This window comes from Filicampus tigris, chromosome 5, assembly GCF_054856515.1.
Source record: "Filicampus tigris isolate MCC_2025a chromosome 5, RoL_Ftig_1.0, whole genome shotgun sequence".
NCBI lineage: Eukaryota > Metazoa > Chordata > Actinopteri > Syngnathiformes > Syngnathidae > Filicampus > Filicampus tigris.
In genome coordinates, this window is record NC_141221.1 from 14,985,432 (window position 1) to 15,006,912 (window position 21,481).

Genomic DNA, 21,481 nt, shown 5'->3' on the forward strand with positions numbered 1-21,481 from the left:
CCGTACCATTATGCAAGACCTTTGTACAACATTTACAGTATTTCCTCTTTCACTTCACAGTAGGCGTGACCATTACTTGAAATGCTGGCAGCTGCATTGATTAAATTAACAGTAAACTGCACGTCCCGATGTGCCGCTGCCCCCTGCAGATTTTACGCTTTGCCCGTCTACTGATGCGCTCCTGTAGTTTGAGCTGAAATCAGAAGAGTGCACCGTATCAAAAGCCTCTTGTTTTTAGCAGGGTGTCATTAAAATCTCCAGTTCCTCCGCTGAAGAAGAGCCCAGCTTTGGGATTGGGTAGCGAGCAGATAGCGTAACATCCCCCTCCTCCTCTCTGTGGAGAATTGCGTTAAAACGAAAAAGGATAGGCCTGCGCTTTATCAATACAGCAGAACACATTTGTTTTTTTAATTTTTATTTTCCTTACTTCTTTATAAAACGAAGACGCGTTGCTGGCTGGTGTATGTGTTTAGAATGGGACACGCTGAAGGTACTGACATTTTTATTTGCCTGCATTTCGCGACTCCCCGTCAAAAAAAAAAAAAAAATCATGCTTCTCATAAGCCATCTTCCCTCTTCTTTTTGTGCATGTTTTTGTTTTAGCGCCGCTACCGATGCATGCTCTCATCCATCCGTCGCCGGTGCAAGCCTTTTGCAGTGGCTGCTTGCTTCTTTTTCAAGCACATTCTCCCCAAAGCGCCAGTGATGGAGGAATAATCACGCCAGACAGGCAGCCATATTGGCAATGTACCGTTAGCTTAGCTAGGGTTAGCCGTCCCCTCTTTTCATCTTATTCCGATTGCTGTGTGCTCTAACATACGCTTTGGGCGCATTAAACACGCGCGAGCATACACGAAATATGTCAACACGGTTTCGTGTGTGTGTTTTAACGGTACCAAAGCTCAGAAGATAGCCCAAGATGATAATTTTGGAGCTAGGTAGCTTAGGAGCTAACATCCCACAAGGCAATAAGATCATCCAGTGAGACAATTGTCTGCGCAGATGTTCCCCCCCTGTTTCAGTCACACATCTGTAACCATGTTTTTACGATTTACTCATTATATATTATTAAAAGTGATCATTTTACGTGTTTTTTTTGTGACCGCTACACGGCACCACACGGATGTTTACATCACCATTATGCACCTTGGTTCACACGTCCAACCACAGTCAGCCCCCTCATTCCTCTTAACACTTGAAACACAATAAAAGTGTCAACAAATTGGTGTGGAAAAGATATCCGTCATTGCTCTTTGTTTTGTTCGGCGATAACAGACCGCCGTGTATTTGTGTTGGCCGCCTAAACACACGATGGGAAGCGTAGAGAATAGAAGCTAATCGGGTTTGTTTTGATGACGAGTCTTTTTATAATTAACACGCGACTGTATAATTAACTGAAAGTTGGACTTTATTCAGATGTGGGGACGGATTTATTGAGACATTTCCTTAAGGACAATATGTTGTTTATTATTGCAGTTAATAATTTCTGGCTGTAAAATTGTTAGATGCTTGTAATTAAACTGTTATGGAAACATATACAGAGTATGTTTTTCATTTTCAGTTCAAGTATTTTTAGAGACCTGTTGGCGATTACTGTCAGTGTTTAGATGTCTTTTTAAGAGAGTGTGCAACTGTGCCTCCCTCTTGCACATGGATTATTAATCTGAACAAGTGTGGGCTACTTTATTGTGGATTATTATGATCAATTTACTCAAACATAACATGTATTGCTATAACATCTAATCAAAAACATAAAATCTACATAAACTTGTGGAAAAAGAAACAGCTTGCCATTAAGGTGTTTGCCATCTTGTTGATTAAAAAAAAAAATCATCCGTTTAATCATATCAGCATTTCACTTTGATTATCTGATTAGGGTCAATATTCCTATAAAGTGTCTCCTCCTCAGAGGAATTGTTATAAGTGGCCAAACTTCTGCACACGTACCAGTTCAATGATCAGTCTCTTAAAATGTGCGTACTTCATTTTAAACCATTTGTCCCCCCTTTGGGTGTATGTGATCAAGGCATGTCCCGAACACAAATTATCGCAACTACAGCATGTGTCATAATGGTTAATTCAACTTTTTTTTATTTTTATTTTTATTTTTATTTTTTACATGGTTTTGTTGTTCACATGTTCTTTAACCACTCACTCCAGTCAATTTGATCATGAATAATCATGCTGACCATTTTGCATGTGTCCCCGAAATTGCTGTCCACAGTCATTATAGTGATGTTTATGCAGATGTTTTAGAGACTTTAAAGCACTTTGTCTTTTTTAATGGAGGCTGAAACAGTGGATAGTTGCAGTATTGAAATGTACACTTGACTTATGTTTCATAATTTGCATCATATTATGTGTGTAGCTGGATGTTGTCAAATGGAACATTCACTCTGTCATAGAGAAATATACATTTATATTAAAACCTTTAAAAAAAAAAGCAAAATATATTTGGTAAACAGTACAGTCAGTTTTCTTTCTTTCTGAATTTTATGCCTAAGGGTCCACCATGTGTTCCTAAAATGCTAACATTAGTCAAAAATTTTCACCCTGTCAGTAATGCCCATATTTTGCTATATGCATGTACGTTGTCTGTTTGAAGTTAATTTATGAATAATTATGGAAGTGCTTTACCGATTTCTAACAGTATAACATGTACTTTACAATTAAACAATTAATATGAAGTTCAATGTAAAGTGTCCATTTTTTTTGGTGAAATGGTGACATCTTAAAGGCATCTTATGTTGATATTAATTTATACATTCATAAGCACAAAAATGATCATTTCCATGTCTCACTGTCAACAGGTCCAGTCAAAGAAAAAGACAGTTAAGGATGCCGGAGCCCAACAATGGATTTCTCCTTCTCTTTCATGCAAGGGATCATGGGAAATACAATTCAGCAACCCCCTCAGCTTATTGACTCAGCCAACATCAGACAGGACGGCACCTGCGATACTGGCAGTGACCCGGGCGAGGATGGCGGTCCCTCCTACGATGCGGCCCTGGATGCAGACTTCTATCCACCCTCAGCGTCAGAGGACCTGCCACACGTTTCCAACGGCTACCCGCCGGGCCTGGGCATGTACGAACCGCAGTCCAAATTCTCCATGTACTCACAGTTTCCCAACGGTTCGGCTAACGGCTACGGGCCCATACGCAGCTACGCGGAGCACGGCCTCCTCATGCCAGGGGAGAGCACGGTGCTAAGGGGCCCCGGTCTCCAGGAAAGACCCCGCTCCCCTGTTTCGCCACCGCTACCTACGCATCACCCGCATTTGCACCACCACCATCATCACCATCACCTCCCCCACGCGCACCACTTCCTCTCAAACACGCCCCATATTCAAAGTCACCCACAGAGCCCGCCGCCGCTGCCCCTGCCGACCCAGCACCACCTTCCCCACACGCCTCACATCATGACCCACACACTGCCTCCTCCTCCACCCTTGCACCTACCCTCGTCCAGCCCTCCCCCCTCCCTTGTGGACAGTACCCCCTCCTCGCAGCCTGTCCAGTCCCCTCCCAGTGCTCCCACGGGAGTGCTGAAGAAAACCAGCTCCCCTGAGATCAAGCTGAAGATTATCAAGACGTATCAGAATGGCAAAGAATTGTTTGAAACGGCACTGTGTGGAGATTTGCTGCAAGAGCTGCAGGTATTGTAATGAAAACACTTATGTATATATTAGTGCTGTCAAGCAATTAATTTTTTTTTAACTAATTATTTTTAACTAATTAATCGCAACATTTTCCATAATTGATCGCAATTAATCGTATTTTTCAACTACAATTTTTTACGAAGCTTGGAACTGATATTTACTTAAGTAAAATCTTGGAATTAATGTGGAAAAAAAATTAAACGTATATTTTGATTTGAAGAATTCTTCAAATAGCTTTCTTTGATCCTTGAATACGATTCTTTTCCTGTAAAATACAACTGTTGAACGATACACCAAAGACTTACAACTAAAATGGTATTTGAATTTGGCTTTGCAAAGTGGGCAAATAATTTTGGATTTCTCCAATGAGCCGTTGAGCACCTTTTTAAAGTACAACTATGTAAAAGTCTGTCCTCGCGCCAGTGACTCTTCTCTAAATTTGGCTGCAAAGTGAGCAGAGGTCAGCTGCCACAGGAAGTAAATAAAACTGAGTTAACTGAGTGATTTTTTTTTAGTGCGTTATGAAATTTAAATTATTATCCATAGTTAATGCTTTAACTTTGACAGCCCTAGTATTTATTGTTTACACTTTTTCTTTGGTTTATTCGCTACACAAGTAAACATCCAGATAGAGACATGATCAAACATAACAGCTGGTACCTATTACTTTACAAGTCAGGATGGACTAAACGTTAGATTTTTTTTTTTTACAAATTATTTTCTCTTAAAAGCAATTGAGGCAAAAGACAGTGCACCGTTTATCTGTAACCAACAGAAGTGCTGTTGATTAAGATTCAAGTAGTTTTTGGTCTAAAGAAGAACATAACAAAGGCTGTGACAGCATTATTCTACTCAGTACAACAGAGTTGAGAAGCGTCTTCCATTCCATTAAGAGAGTTTAAAAATAAAAGTTTGAAAAATGACATCGTTTATCCACTATTTTCGGTCTTGGCGTGGACACGTGGAAGGGTCACTTGTGCTTTTTCTCCCGCTGCTCAACCATTATTGGCCTGTACATCACACATTGCATTGCATTGTTAGTGATCTTGATGGGCAGTTTGTGAATGAATGACAAAATCTGTACTATTGCAGAACTACTACTACTCATAATAATAATAATAAATCAAATTTGTGTGCCGCTTATCTCGACGCCTAAAAATACTTAACATAAGTGCACACAAACAAAGAGATAAGTTAAAAAAAATCCCTAAGCACTGGTGTATGTAGCAAGGCACAAAGCTAGTGATGGCAGTCTCGAGTCTGGTCCCAGCCTACAAGTTCCATCTTCAGCTCTGGTACGGGAGCTCGCTGTTGATCGTGTTAGCGAGGTTTCCTGGTGTAATGGTTCCTCGTAAATCCCCTTCCCTTTCTTGCATTTTAATGAGTCTTTCACTAGAGTACTAAACAGATACTGTATGTTTATGTTCACCATAGGTGCAGCTTGCCTCAAATGTCTGCCACATCCCACAATGCACTGCGAAAGCCACGTTGCATTAGCGGATGTGGCAGCCATTTTACGCTGGCTGTATCCCTTGTGAAGGTACTAAGCAGTACTGTTTGTGAAAAGGCTACGAGGGTACGCAGTGATTTGTTAGTGAACACATTGTATACTTATCTTTATAATGTGTTTCAGTTCTTTCTATATAGTGTTTGTTTATAAGTGCACACCGATAAAAATAATGGAAATATAACTTCGTTCTGGGACTGGAGTGGATTTATTGTGTTATATTTTTTTCAATTTGAAAAAATGTGCGAATGAGTCAAGAGATTAAATTTATGAACCAAGGTTATTGGTTATTGTAGGCCTGACACTTCACAATTATTGGGGAATTGTTAGCTTCTAATCATCTTCTCTGAGCAAGGTTTGAAATATGCAGACATACAACCAAGTTTGTCTTGGCTTCAAAGGAACCCAGAAGTGTCTCAGTTCTGATTTCCCTTCTTCTTCCCTTCTGATTTCCCTTCTTCTTCCCTCCTTATTTTCATCCTCAGAAGGAATCTCAGAAGAACGAGGCAGCTCAGGTGCAGCGCCGACACGAGAGGAAGAAGGAGAAGAGGAAAAAGAGCGCTAAGCTGCAGCTCCACATTCAGGAGCAGAGTCTGGAGCCTGTCCAAGGCCAGGCGGGTACCACGGGCCAGACAGAGGACACCCACGTCCAGCCGCAGCCAAGAGAGCCTCCACCGGACCAGACGGAGAAGCCTCAGAAGACCGTTATTCAAACTGAACCAAAGGCAGGAGCTCAAATTCTCATCTCCAGTTAATTCAAGCAAAGTGCGTAGAATTTTGAACAGACATTTTTTTTTCTCAGGTTCCGAAAGTCAATCAACCCTCAGTGATCCAAGAGACAGGATTCTGCAAAGAATTTGTCATTGGAGATCTAGTGTGGTCCAAGGTGGGCACCTACCCATGGTGGCCTTGCATGGTTTCATCCGACCCACAGATGAAGGTCCACACGCGCATCAACACTAGAGGTAAGTGCACGTGCTAACTTTTCCGACAACCTTTCAAGGATGAAAATGAGAATATACACTGAACTCCAATTTGCGATGCAGGTCACAGGGAGTACCACGTCCAGTTTTTTGGCAGCGTAGCAGAGCGAGCGTGGATCCATGAGAAGAGGATCGTTATATACCAGGGCAAGCAACAGTTTGATGAGCTCCAGGCGGACACGCTGCGCAAGACCACAAACACTGTGGAAAAACACAAAGTAAGTCAACAGCGTAATAATGTTTGTCAGACTTTTTTTCTTTTCATTTTCATATGTGTTTTGTGGTCTTTTAAAAATAGAAGTCATCATACATCTGTGTAATAGTTCAGAATAATCACTTACTGGATTCATGCATTTTTCATGTAATGATATCAAAGAAGAGAGACGGTAAACAACTTTTCTGTCACTCATCACAACTTTGGATGCAGCAATATTTCTGTCCAATACAAGAGTATTGTGTCCAAAAGTGTTGCACAAGGATAACAGCACACACCCCTGAGACAAGTTGTATTAACAATATGTTCATTGTTGACATTGAAATTTGCACTAGGAGCATGCCTCAGCCAAGTTTTTTGTATTTATTATTTCGATACATAAGGGGTGAAATAATAAAAACATTCGTTATGATGCAGTGAAATTCTGCACCAAGCCATTTGAAACCACAGTATTAAACAGAACATTATTTTCTTTTTAAGAGCAGTGTTGTAATACAGCATAAAATGTCTAACAGAGTTTTGCAAAATGTAGGTCTTAATTATCCTTAAAAAATAAACTTAATCCTAATAACATATTCACATGTAATAAAAATTACACATTGTTGTCCAGTTGTGTTGAACAAGCTGAGCTATTATACCTTCAATATTTTTAGAGAGTTCATAAAATTTGCATGATAGTTGCAATCGCTGTCCTGTGAAAAACACTTTCAATTTTCTTATTTTTACGTGAATGGTGTTTCCGCGTTACAGACATCGCATTAAGGTGAAAATAGAAAAACAAATAAAAAATTGGACATAATTATGTTTGACAGGACAGCGACAGTATCCATTAATATATGGTATGGATCGATATATAAAATGTCACTAAATAATGGGACACAATATTGAACGCATATCACCCATTCCAACTAGTCATATTAAGTATATGAGAGGTCTTAAATTTTTAAAGCGGCTGTTAAAATGTCTCATATTTGGCATCCTTATATCAGTGTCATTAAAAACAAAAAAAAATCACACATGATCAACTGGACATTTTCTTTTCCAGCTCCTGAAGCCTATCCCTCAGAGGGAGCGCGCTCAGTGGGAAGTTGGCGTGGGCCACGCGGAGGACGCTTTCCTGATGACGCGTCAGGAGCGCATCGACAATTACACTTTCATTTACGTCGACCCGGTCCCTAACGAGACCCCAATTGCCAAGAAACCCGTCGGCCGGCCCGAGAAGCGGAACCGGCGCTCCAGCGGCTCAACCAATAAGAAGGACGACGGGGGAGTGAAGTCGCCCGAGAGAGAGCAGCCGCCAAGGAGACAGCTGCCACGTCGGCAGTGTAGTATTTCCAACGCAGACGATAACAATGGCTCAAATGAGAAGAAGAACTTGAGGGGAGACCAGAATAAGTCTGACTCCCCTAAACAGGACACCGGTTCTGATTCGGGAGCCAAGCAGGATTCTCCGGTGCCTGTCAGGGCGTGGAAAACCGCAGCAGCGAGAAAGCTGCTGCCTCTCTCCATCACCATGAAGAGGCTGAACGTGGAGATCACAAAGTGTGACTGGCCTCTCCTGCAGAAAAAAATTGCTCCCTCACCTAAAAAAGAAGTCGAGAAGGATGAGGAGGAGGAGGAGGAGGACGAGGAGGAGGAGGAGGAGGAAGAGGAGGTGGAGGAGGAGGAGGAGGAAAGAGTGGAGGTAGAAGGCAGGCAGCCTGACCTGGGCTACTGTTCACCTGAGGTGGGTGAAGCACAAGTATTCCGATATGTTGTAAAGTGAACCCCTGTTTATGTTTAAAGAGGGGAATCAACCCAAACATATTTTTTTCCGACAATATGTCCTATGCAGGCCCACTAGTTGAAACACGGCATTCTGATTAATATTGCGTTTGTGGAATATGAGTTAAGCAGCAAAATGCACCTGTTTTTAGCCATCTCAGAGGGCGGCCATTTTGTCACTTCTGTCGACTGAAAATGACATCACACACCCTCAGGGCTCGGATAACGACCAATCACGGCTCAGCTTCAGAAAACAGGTCAGCCGTGATTGGTCGTTACCTGAGCCCTGAGCATCTGTGATGTCATCAAGTGACAAAATGGCCGGCCCCAGAGATGGCTAAAAAGGGGTGGATTAACTCTTATTCCACAAACGCAATATTTATCAGAATGCCTCGTCTCAACTAGTGGGCTTGCAGAGAACATATTCTTGAAAAATATGTTTGGATTGAAGCAAGTGTCACAAACACCAATTTCGAGATGATTTGAAGATACAAGTGGTAATAGTTATGAGTGTGGTCAACATACAAATGCAACTTGTATCTCAAGGCAGAACAGTATATAGTAATTGAGCACAGCAAGAATTTGCAAAAACAAAGACTTAATGAGGCTTACTGTAGTTTGGGACCTTCTCTGCCTCGTCTTCTTGCTCTTAATTAAACTGCGTCTTTTTCAGCAGACCTCACGGCTGCCTGCCATGTGCCAGCACAAGGTGGTACAACACTGAAGTCGCGCAACTCTATATTCCGAATTTGCCGGTTGACCGTAAAAACCCATAGGAAACCATCACTTATAAAGCTGCGATTTAGCAGCGGCGCAAACCATGAACAGAAATTTGCTGGAAGAACACCGCACGCTGAGAGTTCTCACACACAGTTTGTTGGTGTCAGCAGGAAAACAGAGCTAAACCCGAGCCCAGTCCCGAGGAGGACGAAGATGTGGACGACATGGAAGAAGAAGGGGAGGAGAGGAGAGAGTCCCCCGCCAGTCGAAGGAGCGAAGAAGGCGGAACGCAGCCCACCTCGTCCCCTGGCTCTCATCACAGCAGTCCACATGGTTTGTACAACGCCGGCGATGATTTTGGGGGGCACGAAGGAATCAGGAAGATCAATGTTGTCGTGGTCCTTCAGGTTCTCAGGAGAGGAAGCTGCAGCGGCGGTCTGTCAGGAGCAGGTCGGAGTCCGAGAGAGGCAACGATCCCATCCCGAAAAAGAAAACCAAAAAGGAACAGGTATCAAGACAGAGGCGCTGTTTACGATACATTGAATAGGGCTTTAAAAAAAATCTATATATATATTGTTTTGCCTATACATTTACATGACAACAAACATTCAAAAAGGATCTCAAAGTGGAGGTTTTTGAAAACAACAGTGGTACGCGTGCCAGTATTTTCATGATCATTTTTAGTCATTTCTGCAGGTGCGTGGGAACAGGCTCTTGTTCCCATGTCTCAATGTTCTCATGTCATGTGTATGTGAAACTTTTTAAAATGCAAACCAAAACCTAGGACATTGACTTGTAAATATGCGATAAGGTGGTTTATAAATAGACCCAACAGTCTTTTCATCCGTCAGCTTCTGTTTGATTATTCCAGTAGGCAGAGTAAAATGAATATTTAGTATGCAGCGATACAACAATATTACTTTACTAAGTTGCAACGACGATCACCTGAGATGCACTGCAATTCACAGGATTACATGTCATCGCGATGATCCGATACCACGTTTTTTTTTTTTTTACAGACTGAGTACAAGTACCACAATTCAAGTATTCGCCAAAACCAATTACTGATCATTATAAATGCCGTTACATTTTGCATTTGTGATGGAAAATGTGTTTCATATGAATGAAATATTTGTTCAGGAACACAAACCTTTTTTGAACATGGCACAGTTTTACCACACATTTCTTTCAAGTGTACGCTGTAACATGTAAGGCATTTTTGTTACAAAATAAAACTGTGAAGAGAACAACTGAAGTGGAACTTTATTACCCATCCGGCTGGGCCTCCTCCTTCTCCGTGGCTTCGTCACGGGAGCGCGGCTGGCTTGGTTGAAGGCAAGCAGCGCAGAGTTGAGCTCAAAAAACAGTTTCAGAGTTGCTAGAGTTCCGTTCGGGGCTGCTTGGCTCTGAGTCGGATGGTGTTGTCATCTGTGTTTACTTGGAAGTATCTTCACACGGCTGACATGGCTCTTACTCCACCGACCCATATGTATGTAAAAGTTAGGCTGGTAAAGTGGTATCGATGTCGTAGTATCCGAGCAGATTTCTAACACTGGCCAACAACAACAAAAATATCAAGTGCCAAAGATGTTTGAATGGTTTTTGGGTAATTTGGGGTGGATGAGTCCAAAAATGACATCCGCTTATTTGACTCAAATTTTTGAACATCAATATTTTTGGGCAATTACTTGAATGACAATTAATGTGCTTTGCCAGTTTGCAAGATGTACTTTGATGCTAACTAATAGTAGTATTTGTGCTTTCCTGTTTTTGCATTACACAAATTTTTGTTTACTGATATTGCCTCATTTTCAGAATTTTTGCTTAATTTTCACATGAAACATGATTTGCATTTAACTCATTCACTGCCAGGCATTTTCAGACCCTCCTTTATTGTAACGTCTGAAAAAATGTGAAAAAACTATAAATAAATTACTGGGATTGAATGGCTGGACTGTGAAAAGACAAATAAATTTGTCAATGACAGTGAATGAGTTAAAATGGAAGTCAACCCAAACATATTTTTTTCAAGAATATGTTACCAGCAGGCCCACTAGTTGAAACACGGCATTCTGATTCATTTTGTGTTTGTGGAATATAAATTAAGCAGCAAAATGCGCTCGTTTTTAGCCATCTCTGGGGGCGGCCATTTTGTATTCTGTCGACTGAAAATGACATCACAACTGCTCACAACGACCAATCACAGCTCAGATTCAGAAAACAGGTCAGCCGTGATTGGTCGTTGTGAGCAGTTGTGATGTCATTTTCAGTCGACAGAAGACAAAATGGCCGCCCCAAGAGATGGCTAAAAACGAGCGCATTTTGCTGCTTAACTTATATTCTCCAAACGCAAAATTGATCAGAATGTCGTGTTTCAACTGGTGGGCCTGCTGGCATCATATTCTTGAAAAAAATATGTTTGGGTTGACTTCTGCTTTAAAAAGCTCTCTGCGATACGATTGCTGTCTTTCACGACATCACATCAAAAATGAAACAATACTGCATGGACATGCTTCAAAAGACAGATACAGCATCAACAAAGTAGTAGCATAAAGTAATTACCAATGTCATAACTTGCATGTTCTTAGCAGTTTTCTTCAGCCAAAATACAGAATATCCTAAAAACTAGAGCTAATTCGGAAAAACGAATGTCATTTTCGGATTCAACGGCATCAAAATACCCTAAAATCGTTGAGACTTTCCTGGCGCCAAAATGTGTGTTGACCAATGCAATACATCCACTTTGGTAACGCAAATGATTACGTTGTTGTTAAAAGGAACACAATCGCTGTGCAACACTGTGCTGTTGTTGCTAATGTAAATGTTCCATTCCTTTCTACTCACCTCAAAACGTCTCTTCAAACTGTATTTCACCATATCATTCCAGGCGGAGATGGCGCCCGAGGCCACACCAAGGGCAGGTTCCCAGAAAGGTTGGTGATCAGCCTCCCTTACACTAAGCCTTCATATTATACAAAGGGGCCTATTTTAGTTGGCGCAGAAACGGACGTAACTTCATTTACTGTACGTCCCAGCGCAAGTCTAGTCTAGCATGTTTGGAGCCGTGTCGGCGATTCTACCGGCGCAAAGTCTCGCAAAATAGCAAAAGAAAACTCCACCCATGCGCACAGTTAGACCACGCTTTGCGCTAGACTTGCGCCCGAAACGAACATAGGGCCCAAGGTCTTTCTTTTACTGATTTACGTTCTTGCCATTGTTCAGGAGCCAGTGAGATATCAGACGCCTGTAAACCGCTGAAGAAGCGGAGTCGAGCGTCAACAGACGTGGAGATGGCGTCTTCTCAGTACAGAGACACGTCGGATTCAGACTCCAGAGGCCTCAACGATCCACAGGTAGGGTTGGAGAAAATCAGCAGGCTCACACGCAAGAGCTGATTTAGCTATTGTTTCACGCATGGAGAACAGTGATGAGCGATTGACATACGAGTGACGAGTGATAATATGGCAGTACTCACCGGCGTATATTCTTCATCCCCTATGAAAATGACTAATTGTACAACAACCTAATGAGTCAGTAGAAGTGCCATGCGTCTTTCTTTGTATGCACGACTGCAGTGTTATACTGCCTCCCAGTGGCCAACGTAAATCATGTTGCACAGACTGTTCAATTTTTTTTTTGACTTCTATTCTATTATGTTATGTTTTGATGGAATATAATGTTATAGCGTGATATTTTTCCTTATTAGACAAAAAATCTTTGGGGTTTTTTTTGGGAGGGGTGCTGAAACAGATTAATGGAATTTACACTCATTTCAATTGGGAAGGATGATTTGAGACACAAATATGAACATGAAACATCACGAGGCACCACTGTATTTGGATATTTGAATATGTTTACCAATACAGGGCTCTAGCCTGACTTTTATTTGACCAAGAGCACGGTGGCCCCTAACAAATATGAATTATGTTAATAATAAATAATTAATAAATATTCAAGAATAATGACACAACAAAAAGATCAGCAAATTTACTGATCGCGTATGCGCGAGTAGATAGAAAATGTACTTGCGCTGTCTCAAATTTTAGGGGCAAAATACCACAATTTTGGGTCAGTCTGGAGCCCTGCAGTATTCATCACTCTCATCTCGTCTGTGTAGTATTTGCCGCATTGGCGATATGCCGGCTTTACAAACGTCAAGTCTTTATCCATCTCGAAGGGTTTATTCGGGAAGAGTCTTGATAGTCCAGCAGCTGCAGATGCAGATGCCTCAGACACTCAGTCCGTGGACTCTGGCTTGTCCCGTCAGGACAGTAGCACCGGGAAGAGGGACACCGTCTGCCAGGTCAACACTAATCCGCATGTGCTGTTTTACTCTCTTGCATAAATGTACAAACTAACCTGTGTCATATTTATGCGTAGATTTGCGAGGTCTACGGTGAGAATTTGGTGGTGTGTGAAGGTGACTGCAACAGGCAGTTCCACCTCGAGTGTCTCGGTCTAACGTCCCTACCAGAAGGAAGGTTCACATGCCTGGAATGTAGAAACGGTATGTGAATCGTCGAACCTTCGGCCAGCACTGTGTCCTCGCATTATGCATTCTCAGTCTCTCCGGAACGCTTTTCTAGGCACTCACCAGTGTTTCAGCTGTAAGAAAGCAAGCCAGGAGGTGACACGCTGTTCCGTGACGGGTTGTGGATCTTACTACCATGAGGATTGTGTACGTAAACTCCCAGGCACTACCAGCAGCACCGGCGGAGGCTTCAGCTGCCCTCAGCACAGCTGCGCCACCTGCTGTTTGGAGCGAGACCTGCAGCGAGCCAGCAAAGGTGAAACCGCTGTAACTTTTGCCTGACTATGTGAGTGCTTAAAGTACAAGGGACTGCATATATTCATATACGTATGGATAATTTGTATAAAGTATCCTGAAGTGAATCTATTGTCAAATGTGCATTTAACAATGCCTTACTATGGAAGCAAAAATGATGTTTTCTTTGATCTTGGAAAGAAGTTAAGAGAAGCGCGTTAGGAAAATGTGTGTCCATAAATGTATGGTCACATTGTCTTGCCACTAGCATCCTAGTCATACTTTTAGATTTCATAGAAGTGTTTCCGGATAATGGTGCATCTTGTTCCACAGTATACACCGTGTATTGTTTATTCTTCGGCTACATCTCAATAATGTAGGATATTGTGGGAAACCCAGTTAATAATTTATTTAGGAAGCTCAAATAAGAGTGAGGATTTTTTATACTAAATTAATCTGTATGTTGGGAGTTGTACTGTTATCATTTATTGAGATAAAACTGTATATCACATTTGAGATAGATACCGAGCATTTATTTGTCTTCTTGGCTTGGATTGTAATCAACCTAAGGTAAGCTTATTATTCTAACTTTTATTGTTTTCTTTTTTTTTTTTGGGAACACCAATAAAATTTTGGTGTGTAGCATTTCTGCAATTTCCACCAGTTAAATGGCACACATCGTACACCCCTCTGTAGGGCTGTGCAATTAATCGAAAATTCAATTACAATTGCGATTATTACACTCCACAATTACAAAATTGTCATAATCGTAAAAAACGATTATTAATATAATAATTTACATTTACATACACTGTTTGTTTACACAAGGAAATCATACTTGAATTTATACATTTTCACCTTTTAAAAAAATATTTTATAATAACAAATTTTATAACTTTTGTTTGGCTCAAAAGGAACTTACTTAGTGTTTCAAAGAAATTTATTTGTCTTTATATTTCTTACACTAAAACATTTTCATGTTTTGTACCCAAAAATAAATGATCGTTCAAATAATCGTGATTTAAATTATTACCAAAATATTTTGAGTTTTATCCACTTAAATCGATCAATCTTCATTGATCTTTTCACTACGCATTTATGTACTGCAGCTACTTTGGAGAACATGGCACATTGGGAACATCATTCAAATGCAATTAAAAAGCTTTAAAAAGTCTTAAATTTGAATGGAATTTTGTGTGGCGGCCCGAAAAAAAAAAAAAAAATCTGTCATGTCGGCTCCTGCCCCCTATAATTTTTATTGTTCTCTGTCTAGGTCGACTGATGCGTTGTATCCGCTGCCCGGTGGCGTATCACACAGGCGACAGTTGTGTGGCGGCGGGCAGCGTCATCCTCACACATCATATCATGATCTGCAGCAGCCACGGCAGCACCAAGAGGAACGGCCTCCTCACTTCGCCCGTCAACGTGGGCTGGTGCTTCCTGTGCGCCAGAGGTAAGCCCCGCCTCCCCGTTTTACAATTAGCATGCACACAAACCCCCCACAAACACACACTCCTGCGGCCAGGGTGGCGCAGAAGAAGTTTTGGTTTGGCTGATTTTCAAGTAATCAGAATGATCAGTTTCTATGACACGTAAAGCAAGACCTTGTTGCCCTGTGAATGTATATTTTTTTTGGTGTTCTCATTTTGGGGAAGCCTTTTTCTTTTGGTAAACCTCGTATACTTCAGCCGTGTTTCCACCAAGTGGTACAGTTCAGTTGTGCTGTATGTATGTATGTAGAAAGGCTAATACCACAGTATATGGACTGCAGTGTAGCGTCAGTCTTTTTAACTTTTATTACAGATACATGTTGGTGGCTTTTCCAGCTTTGAACAATGGGAAAGAAATTATACATACAGTATATCGAACTGAACTCTACTACACAGTGGAACCGGGACTTGTGATATTTTGCATTGCGTGTTTCCTCCTTGGCACCGTTTTACAATATTAGCGGGGCTGCTAAATGTAATTTGTTGTTAGTTTTCAATTACTTTTGCCCTCCGCTTGAAAGATTCTCGTATGTCCCAGATGTTGATGTTGAAAAATGTTGATGGCCCTTTTTCCTTTTTAAAAAAAAAAGTCCAGTGTCCTGTCTGGCCACTTTGTGTTGGGCCAAACTGTTTTACATGTTTCTTACGTGTGTTATGTGTGTGTGTGTGTGTGTGTGTGTGTGTGTGTGTGTGTGTGTGTGTGCGTGTGCGTGTTTGTGTGAGAGAGACAGTGTTTGTTCTTTCTCTTATTTGGGTAATTAAAAAGAACTTTTTTTTTTTTTAGTCTGACTGCGGCTCACCCCCGTCTCTTCCTGTGTGTCTTGTGTAGGGCTGTTAGTGCAAGACCTTACTGACACCATATTAAGTTCATATGCCTATAAGTCCCACTACCTTCTGACTGAGTCAAATCGTGCTGAGTTGAAATTACCTATGATTCCCTCTCCTTCGTCAGCTACCAAAAAGAATGTTGGGAAAGGTAACTGAACAGTTTTTCTCTCTCTCCTTTGTCCCCACTGGTTTGTGTTTGTATTGTGCCTGCTCCCATCCCGATGAGTTTCTCCTTTTTTGAATGCCACTTTCATTTCAAAGCCTTCAGGTGCCACCTTAATTGACTGGTTCAATCTGCAGTTAATTGCCATGCAGAGTTGTGCATTGAATAAATAACCTCAGCCTGAATCCCTTTTAATTAACAGATAACTCTGGGTCGCATGCAAAAGCAATCTAATTATATTGTTTAATTCAATTTGAAAACTTCCTGTTGGATTCACCAAAGGTAAAAAAAAAAATCTTTGTCTTCTTTCATCAGGATTTGGCCCTCATTAATCGACAGTTACCATATTCCCTGAAATAGTGATTTAAGCTCTAAAATACACAGAGCCTCTATGGATGTACTGATACCACTTTTTTCGAGTACATGTACTTAGATTTGAGTATTAGCCGATACAGAGTAATACTTGATAATGCCACAAATGGGCCGAAAAAGTGTTACTTCTTCCAATTACATTCAGACACAAACCTTTACTGTATTAAAAATGTTTTTTTCACAGCATAGAAAGTATATATGACGAAATATTGTTATTTCATCTTTCTTTATATGTTGTTGCGCCATTTGCGTTTAAATATTTATTGAAAGGTGTATACGGTCTTTCTATTTGTTAGCCCGTTTATAGCGTTTCGCATTGTGTTAGCATTAAGCTAGCAGATGTTTGCAAGACGAATCTGTTTGCTTAAATATACAACATGTAATTGTCTTTATTTTGTCTTTTGCTGTAAACATCAACAAGAATTATTGTATAGACTTATAAATATTATCGTTGTTGTTTTTTTGGGGGGGGAATGCTAAAACCTTTAAAAATGACTTTTTTCACCATTTATGGCCTGTTGTTTAGGTGTTTATCACCCGTAACTCTTTGCAACTGAGCAAATAATTGCCCCTGGCCATTATTAGAGGAAATACGGTGCACTATTTTCTCAAAATCTGTTCATACAACAAACACAGAGTGAGATAGTCACTGACTGTTGACTCATGCATTTACTGATTAATTTTCATTCCGATGATTAAATTCTTATTTCTTGGTGAATGCGACAGGTTGTCCTGAACTGCACCATCAATGAACTCTGGCTTTTGCATGTGGCCCATTGTGCGAGTAGCGAATGGTCAGTTTAAGAATATCGACAGCAGTATCGCCCCATGGTGCTGGATGCTCTGCGTTGGTTCATGCTCTGTCTGTGGTTTGTGGAGGTGCACTGCTTCTCTGCTTGAGCACTGTGGGCTTATTTTATTTATGCAAAAGGCCATGTCCAGCTTCCCCTTGCTTCAACCCTGACCCCAATTGTAAGTTTGATTTTTGACTGAAATTGTCAGATCAATTGACATCTCCTATTTCTTCACCTTTGACCTGCCTTGGATGGAATCAAATCACAATTGGGAAATGAGTAAAGCACAAGTTTAGTGTAAAAATAGAAGAACTGAAATTATGCGTTATTGGCGCAAAACAAAATTGGTTATGAAAATTCCATACAAGCCGGTCTACGCAAGGTGCTGTATGTGTGATGGGGAACCGTTTGCTTTATTGGCAGGACTGCATGCCTGCTTTTTGTTTATTGTTTTTTTGGGTGGGGGGGCAGTTTTTGTTCTGTTTTTATTTTAATGATTTTTATTTTGGTTTTAAACCCCTGATCACTGGCTGATTGGAATCCGATGTTGCTGCTGCATGTGTTTCCAATTGACCAGCCCTTGGTACAGTGCTCTGAATCTGATTGCCAGACATGCAGTAACTAATGGATTTAAAGCGGTAACCAAGTTGACGACCTCAAGCAGGAGTAGCCTACCATTTTCAGCCTCCTTCAAGAAACGTGGTTGTCATGAAGGAGCCCTAACAGGAGCCTTGACTACTTCAACCTATGGATCAAATGTTACAAAAGTAGCTTCAGTTTGATTTGTGTGTACAGTGGAACCTCCAACGTCAAACGCAAGCTAATAAATGATGTTGACGTTGTTGTAATTTCCCCGTAGGCTAAGAGGTGTAATAAAATGAAATAAAACTCAAAGAAAGTCAACTACTCACCCCTTTGAGATACCTTACAGAGGCATAATGGACAGTAGAAATGTGCCACTTGGTAGAAAGATTCTCTGGTCATTTTTATGCCAGTCATTAGCGACACGCTATTTATGTTAGCATCAGCTTGGTAAAAAATAATTTGTGCATGAAATTGATAAGTAATTGTAATATCGCCACCTTCCTAAAAAATCACCAAAGTCAGTGGTTCTCAAGTTTTCTTGCACCAAGTACCGCATAAAAAAAACTTATCTCGCCAAGTACCAGCATCCTGAACAACACTCACGTACAGTAGTGCAGTAGGCCTAGGTGTTCGTCAGGAAATGAATCAGAGGTTTTATTTTCTAAGATGTTAATATTGTAAACCAGTGTATTATTATGCTCAGTTAACACTTTGCTTGAATGTGAAAAATATACTTGAAAAATGATTTAACAAAAACGTATAACATGTAGTGTAGAAGTTAAATAATTGCGCCTAAGTAAAACTTTAAAAACAGTTATAAAACCTAAAAATGCTATGTATTGTATTATTGTAGTAAACATTTAAATACAACAGAACTGTACATGGGCAGTATTTTTTGTGTACCACTGGAGATTTTTTGAGCCCACATAACACAAGTGGTACCAGTGCCATACTTTGACAATGTGTCCTCAGTCATTTTTTGGACAAACATTTTTTAGGACTAAATATCATGATGCTGCCCACCTCTGATAAAGTCACCTACATCTTCAATTGAACAGATCATGCAATTCTACCCCTAAAATTAAATTATTGATAAATCTAATGTGTCGATTATTGTGTTGATTTTTTTCTGTGTTTTCTGAAGAAAAAAAACATGAAAAAAGATATGTAGGCCATTATTTTAGTAGGGTGACAGTATTTTACCGGGCAATCAGGCCTGTCACAGGCTCCATTTCTGGTTCTATGGTTATCACACTCTGTGCCATTATTATTACTCATCGGTGGTGACATCTCCAAAAAAGTTAATCATTTAGATTTCCGCCAAGCGTAAGATTCGCTGATGTCTTCTTGATGATAGTTTGAACTTGAAGCTTTGTTTGACTTTTGAGACCTCATTTTTCCTGGAAATGTTGGCTGAACTTCAGATTTGACCACTTTGTGGGTTTGTGGGTCAACTTTGGAGCTTCCACTGTACCTGCTAACCTGACGCTTTTGTCACTTTCACAATGTTCTTAGGCTTGTCTGCAAATGAGATTCAGAGTTTGTCCTGCTTTAAAATTCTTTAAGCCTAACGATACTCCCCCCTCTCTGTGCATACTCATTTCCCACATCATACACACACACGCACGCACGCACGCACACACACACATACCCGTGTCCATCCATACATACAAATGTAGGAGGCAAGTTGCTGTGCTGCGACTCCTGCCCAGCTTCCTTCCACCCGGAGTGTTTGGAGTTGGAGATGCCTGAGGGGCCTTGGTCCTGCAGCGATTGTAGGGCCGGCAAGAAACCTCACTACAAACAAATTGTCTGGGTCAAACTAGGAAACTACAGGTATGTACAGATTAAGGACGCGCTTAATGACTAATGTTATTTTTATGCAGTGCGCAAGCTCACCTTTCAGCTACACACGGGGACGGAATAATTCAGTGGTAGAGTGGTCGTCTCCCAACCCAAAGGTTGTGGGTTTGATCCCCAGCCAATGTGAAGTATTCTTGAGCAAGGTACTGAACCCCCAGTTGCTCCTGATGCTGCGTCATCAGTAGGTAGATGAGGAACAGTGTAAAGCGCTTTGAGTACCCAAGGTAGAAAAGCGCCATGCAAGTGACAGCCCATTTACCATTTACACACGTTCTACTCTCCAAAGTTCTGACATGCATCTGATGAGGTGTGAGTCATTGAAGTCTGAAACTGCATTTTTTTTTGGCAGACACAGATGAAGCTCTTCTTTTTCGCAGTCCAAGCATACATATCGTCGCTGTCATGTGACAAACACTTATCTCCATAATTTTTCATTTTCTTATTTTTGCATAAGACATGTTTCCACGTTACAAACATCGCATTGAAGTGAAAATTAAAAAAGTTTCCAAAATTGGAGAAATTGGTGTTTTTCACAGGACAGCGACGATATACTGCTTTTCCTCAGTAGAGCCTATGTAAAAGAAAAATATATATTTTTTGCTGTACTTTTTATAAATGAGTCACTTTCACAACTTTGCTTTTGTGTGGGTTTATGCAGAGACGTGTGCGGTCGTGTGACTGGCTGGCTCCGTTTGATTGGTCAAATGGAGTCAAATATTTATAGTCATGAAACTGAGTCATGTGACATAAGTCACTCTGACGAACCTTAATAGAAGCAATAATACCTGTAAATAAATATGTATGTAGTGAGCGGAATGTTGCTCAGCATAAGGTGTCTTTGGGGCAAAAATACGCAAACGGCAAAAGTATGTTGCATTAAAATTACTCTTGACAAGTACAACATATCCCAAAAGTTACTTGAACAGTTTAAATGTAGCTCATCACTACTCACCTGTGCCCAAAGCCAACGTATAACCCGCTCTCTTTTCTAATCCGGCCTCCCGAGCATTTACATTATGTACAGTCCTGTAATATTTGTCGTCTTATTTAATTTTTTTTAAAGTGGGTAATTAAAATGTATATATTCATTATTTACAAATTTAGCTCATTAAATAATGAGTTTATTGTAATGTGCATTTGCCATTTTAAAAATAAGTAATTGGTTAATTAATGAGGAATGAATTTATTGAATTAAAAAAAAGATATCTTTTATTGTATATTAACAGAAATAATTCATTTTTTCTTCAATTATCATCTATGAAAGATCTGACACCTACACCTATTTTAGAAATCAAATGTGGCCCTTGAGCTCAAAGATTTGCCCGACCCTGTCATGCCAAAATTGGGTGGATAAATAAAGCATTAAATAGGACAAAATTTTGCTGAATTGACCCAAAAAAAAAAGAAAACAATGCAATTCATGAGCTTTGTGCAAATATGTAGTTTTACTTTATCTCTTACTGTAAACTAAGAGCCATGCGTTTTGCCGCGTGTTCTCTCTCTGACACAATGTCTCTCTTCTCTTGCAGGTGGTGGCCGGCAGAGATCTGCAACCCTCGCTTGGTGCCGTCAAACATCCAGAGCCTCCGTCACGATATTGGCGACTTCCCCGTCTTTTTCTTCGGTTCCCACGACTACTACTGGATCAATCAGGGCCGCGTCTTCCCTTACGTCGAGAACGACAAAAACTTTGTGACTGGTCAGATCAACATCAACAAGACTTTCAAGAAAGGTAATCAACTGGACGGATGTTCTGGAACGCCTTACCTAAA

The 21,481-nt window shown here is 40.7% G+C and overlaps 1 protein-coding gene across 6 annotated transcripts in view; it reads left to right on the forward strand.

The window, feature by feature from the left end:
* Window positions 1-122: 122 nt before the first annotated feature.
* nsd3 (nuclear receptor binding SET domain protein 3) overlaps window positions 123-21,481 on the forward strand; it is a 32,356-nt gene continuing 10,997 nt past the window's right edge. For 2 of the 6 annotated variants that reach the window (XM_086030784.1, XM_086030782.1), the window contains exons 1-17: window positions 123-490; window positions 2,811-3,658; window positions 5,654-5,893; window positions 5,971-6,133; window positions 6,215-6,369; window positions 7,411-8,091; window positions 9,020-9,182; window positions 9,257-9,357; window positions 11,737-11,782; window positions 12,072-12,202; window positions 13,027-13,152; window positions 13,230-13,356; window positions 13,436-13,636; window positions 14,888-15,067; window positions 15,934-16,080; window positions 19,526-19,682; window positions 21,239-21,441. In XM_086030784.1, the coding sequence (XP_085886910.1) occupies window positions 2,855-3,658; window positions 5,654-5,893; window positions 5,971-6,133; window positions 6,215-6,369; window positions 7,411-8,091; window positions 9,020-9,182; window positions 9,257-9,357; window positions 11,737-11,782; window positions 12,072-12,202; window positions 13,027-13,152; window positions 13,230-13,356; window positions 13,436-13,636; window positions 14,888-15,067; window positions 15,934-16,080; window positions 19,526-19,682; window positions 21,239-21,441 (3,625 nt within the window). In that variant the 5' untranslated portion in view covers window positions 123-490; window positions 2,811-2,854. Of the gene's footprint in view, window positions 491-2,810; window positions 3,659-5,653; window positions 5,894-5,970; window positions 6,134-6,214; window positions 6,370-7,410; window positions 8,092-9,016; window positions 9,183-9,256; window positions 9,358-11,736; window positions 11,783-12,071; window positions 12,203-13,026; window positions 13,153-13,229; window positions 13,357-13,435; window positions 13,637-14,887; window positions 15,068-15,933; window positions 16,081-19,525; window positions 19,683-21,238; window positions 21,442-21,481 lie in introns of all 6 variants that reach the window. The other 4 variants (XM_086030780.1, XM_086030783.1, XM_086030786.1 and 1 more) reach the window with 4 other exon arrangements.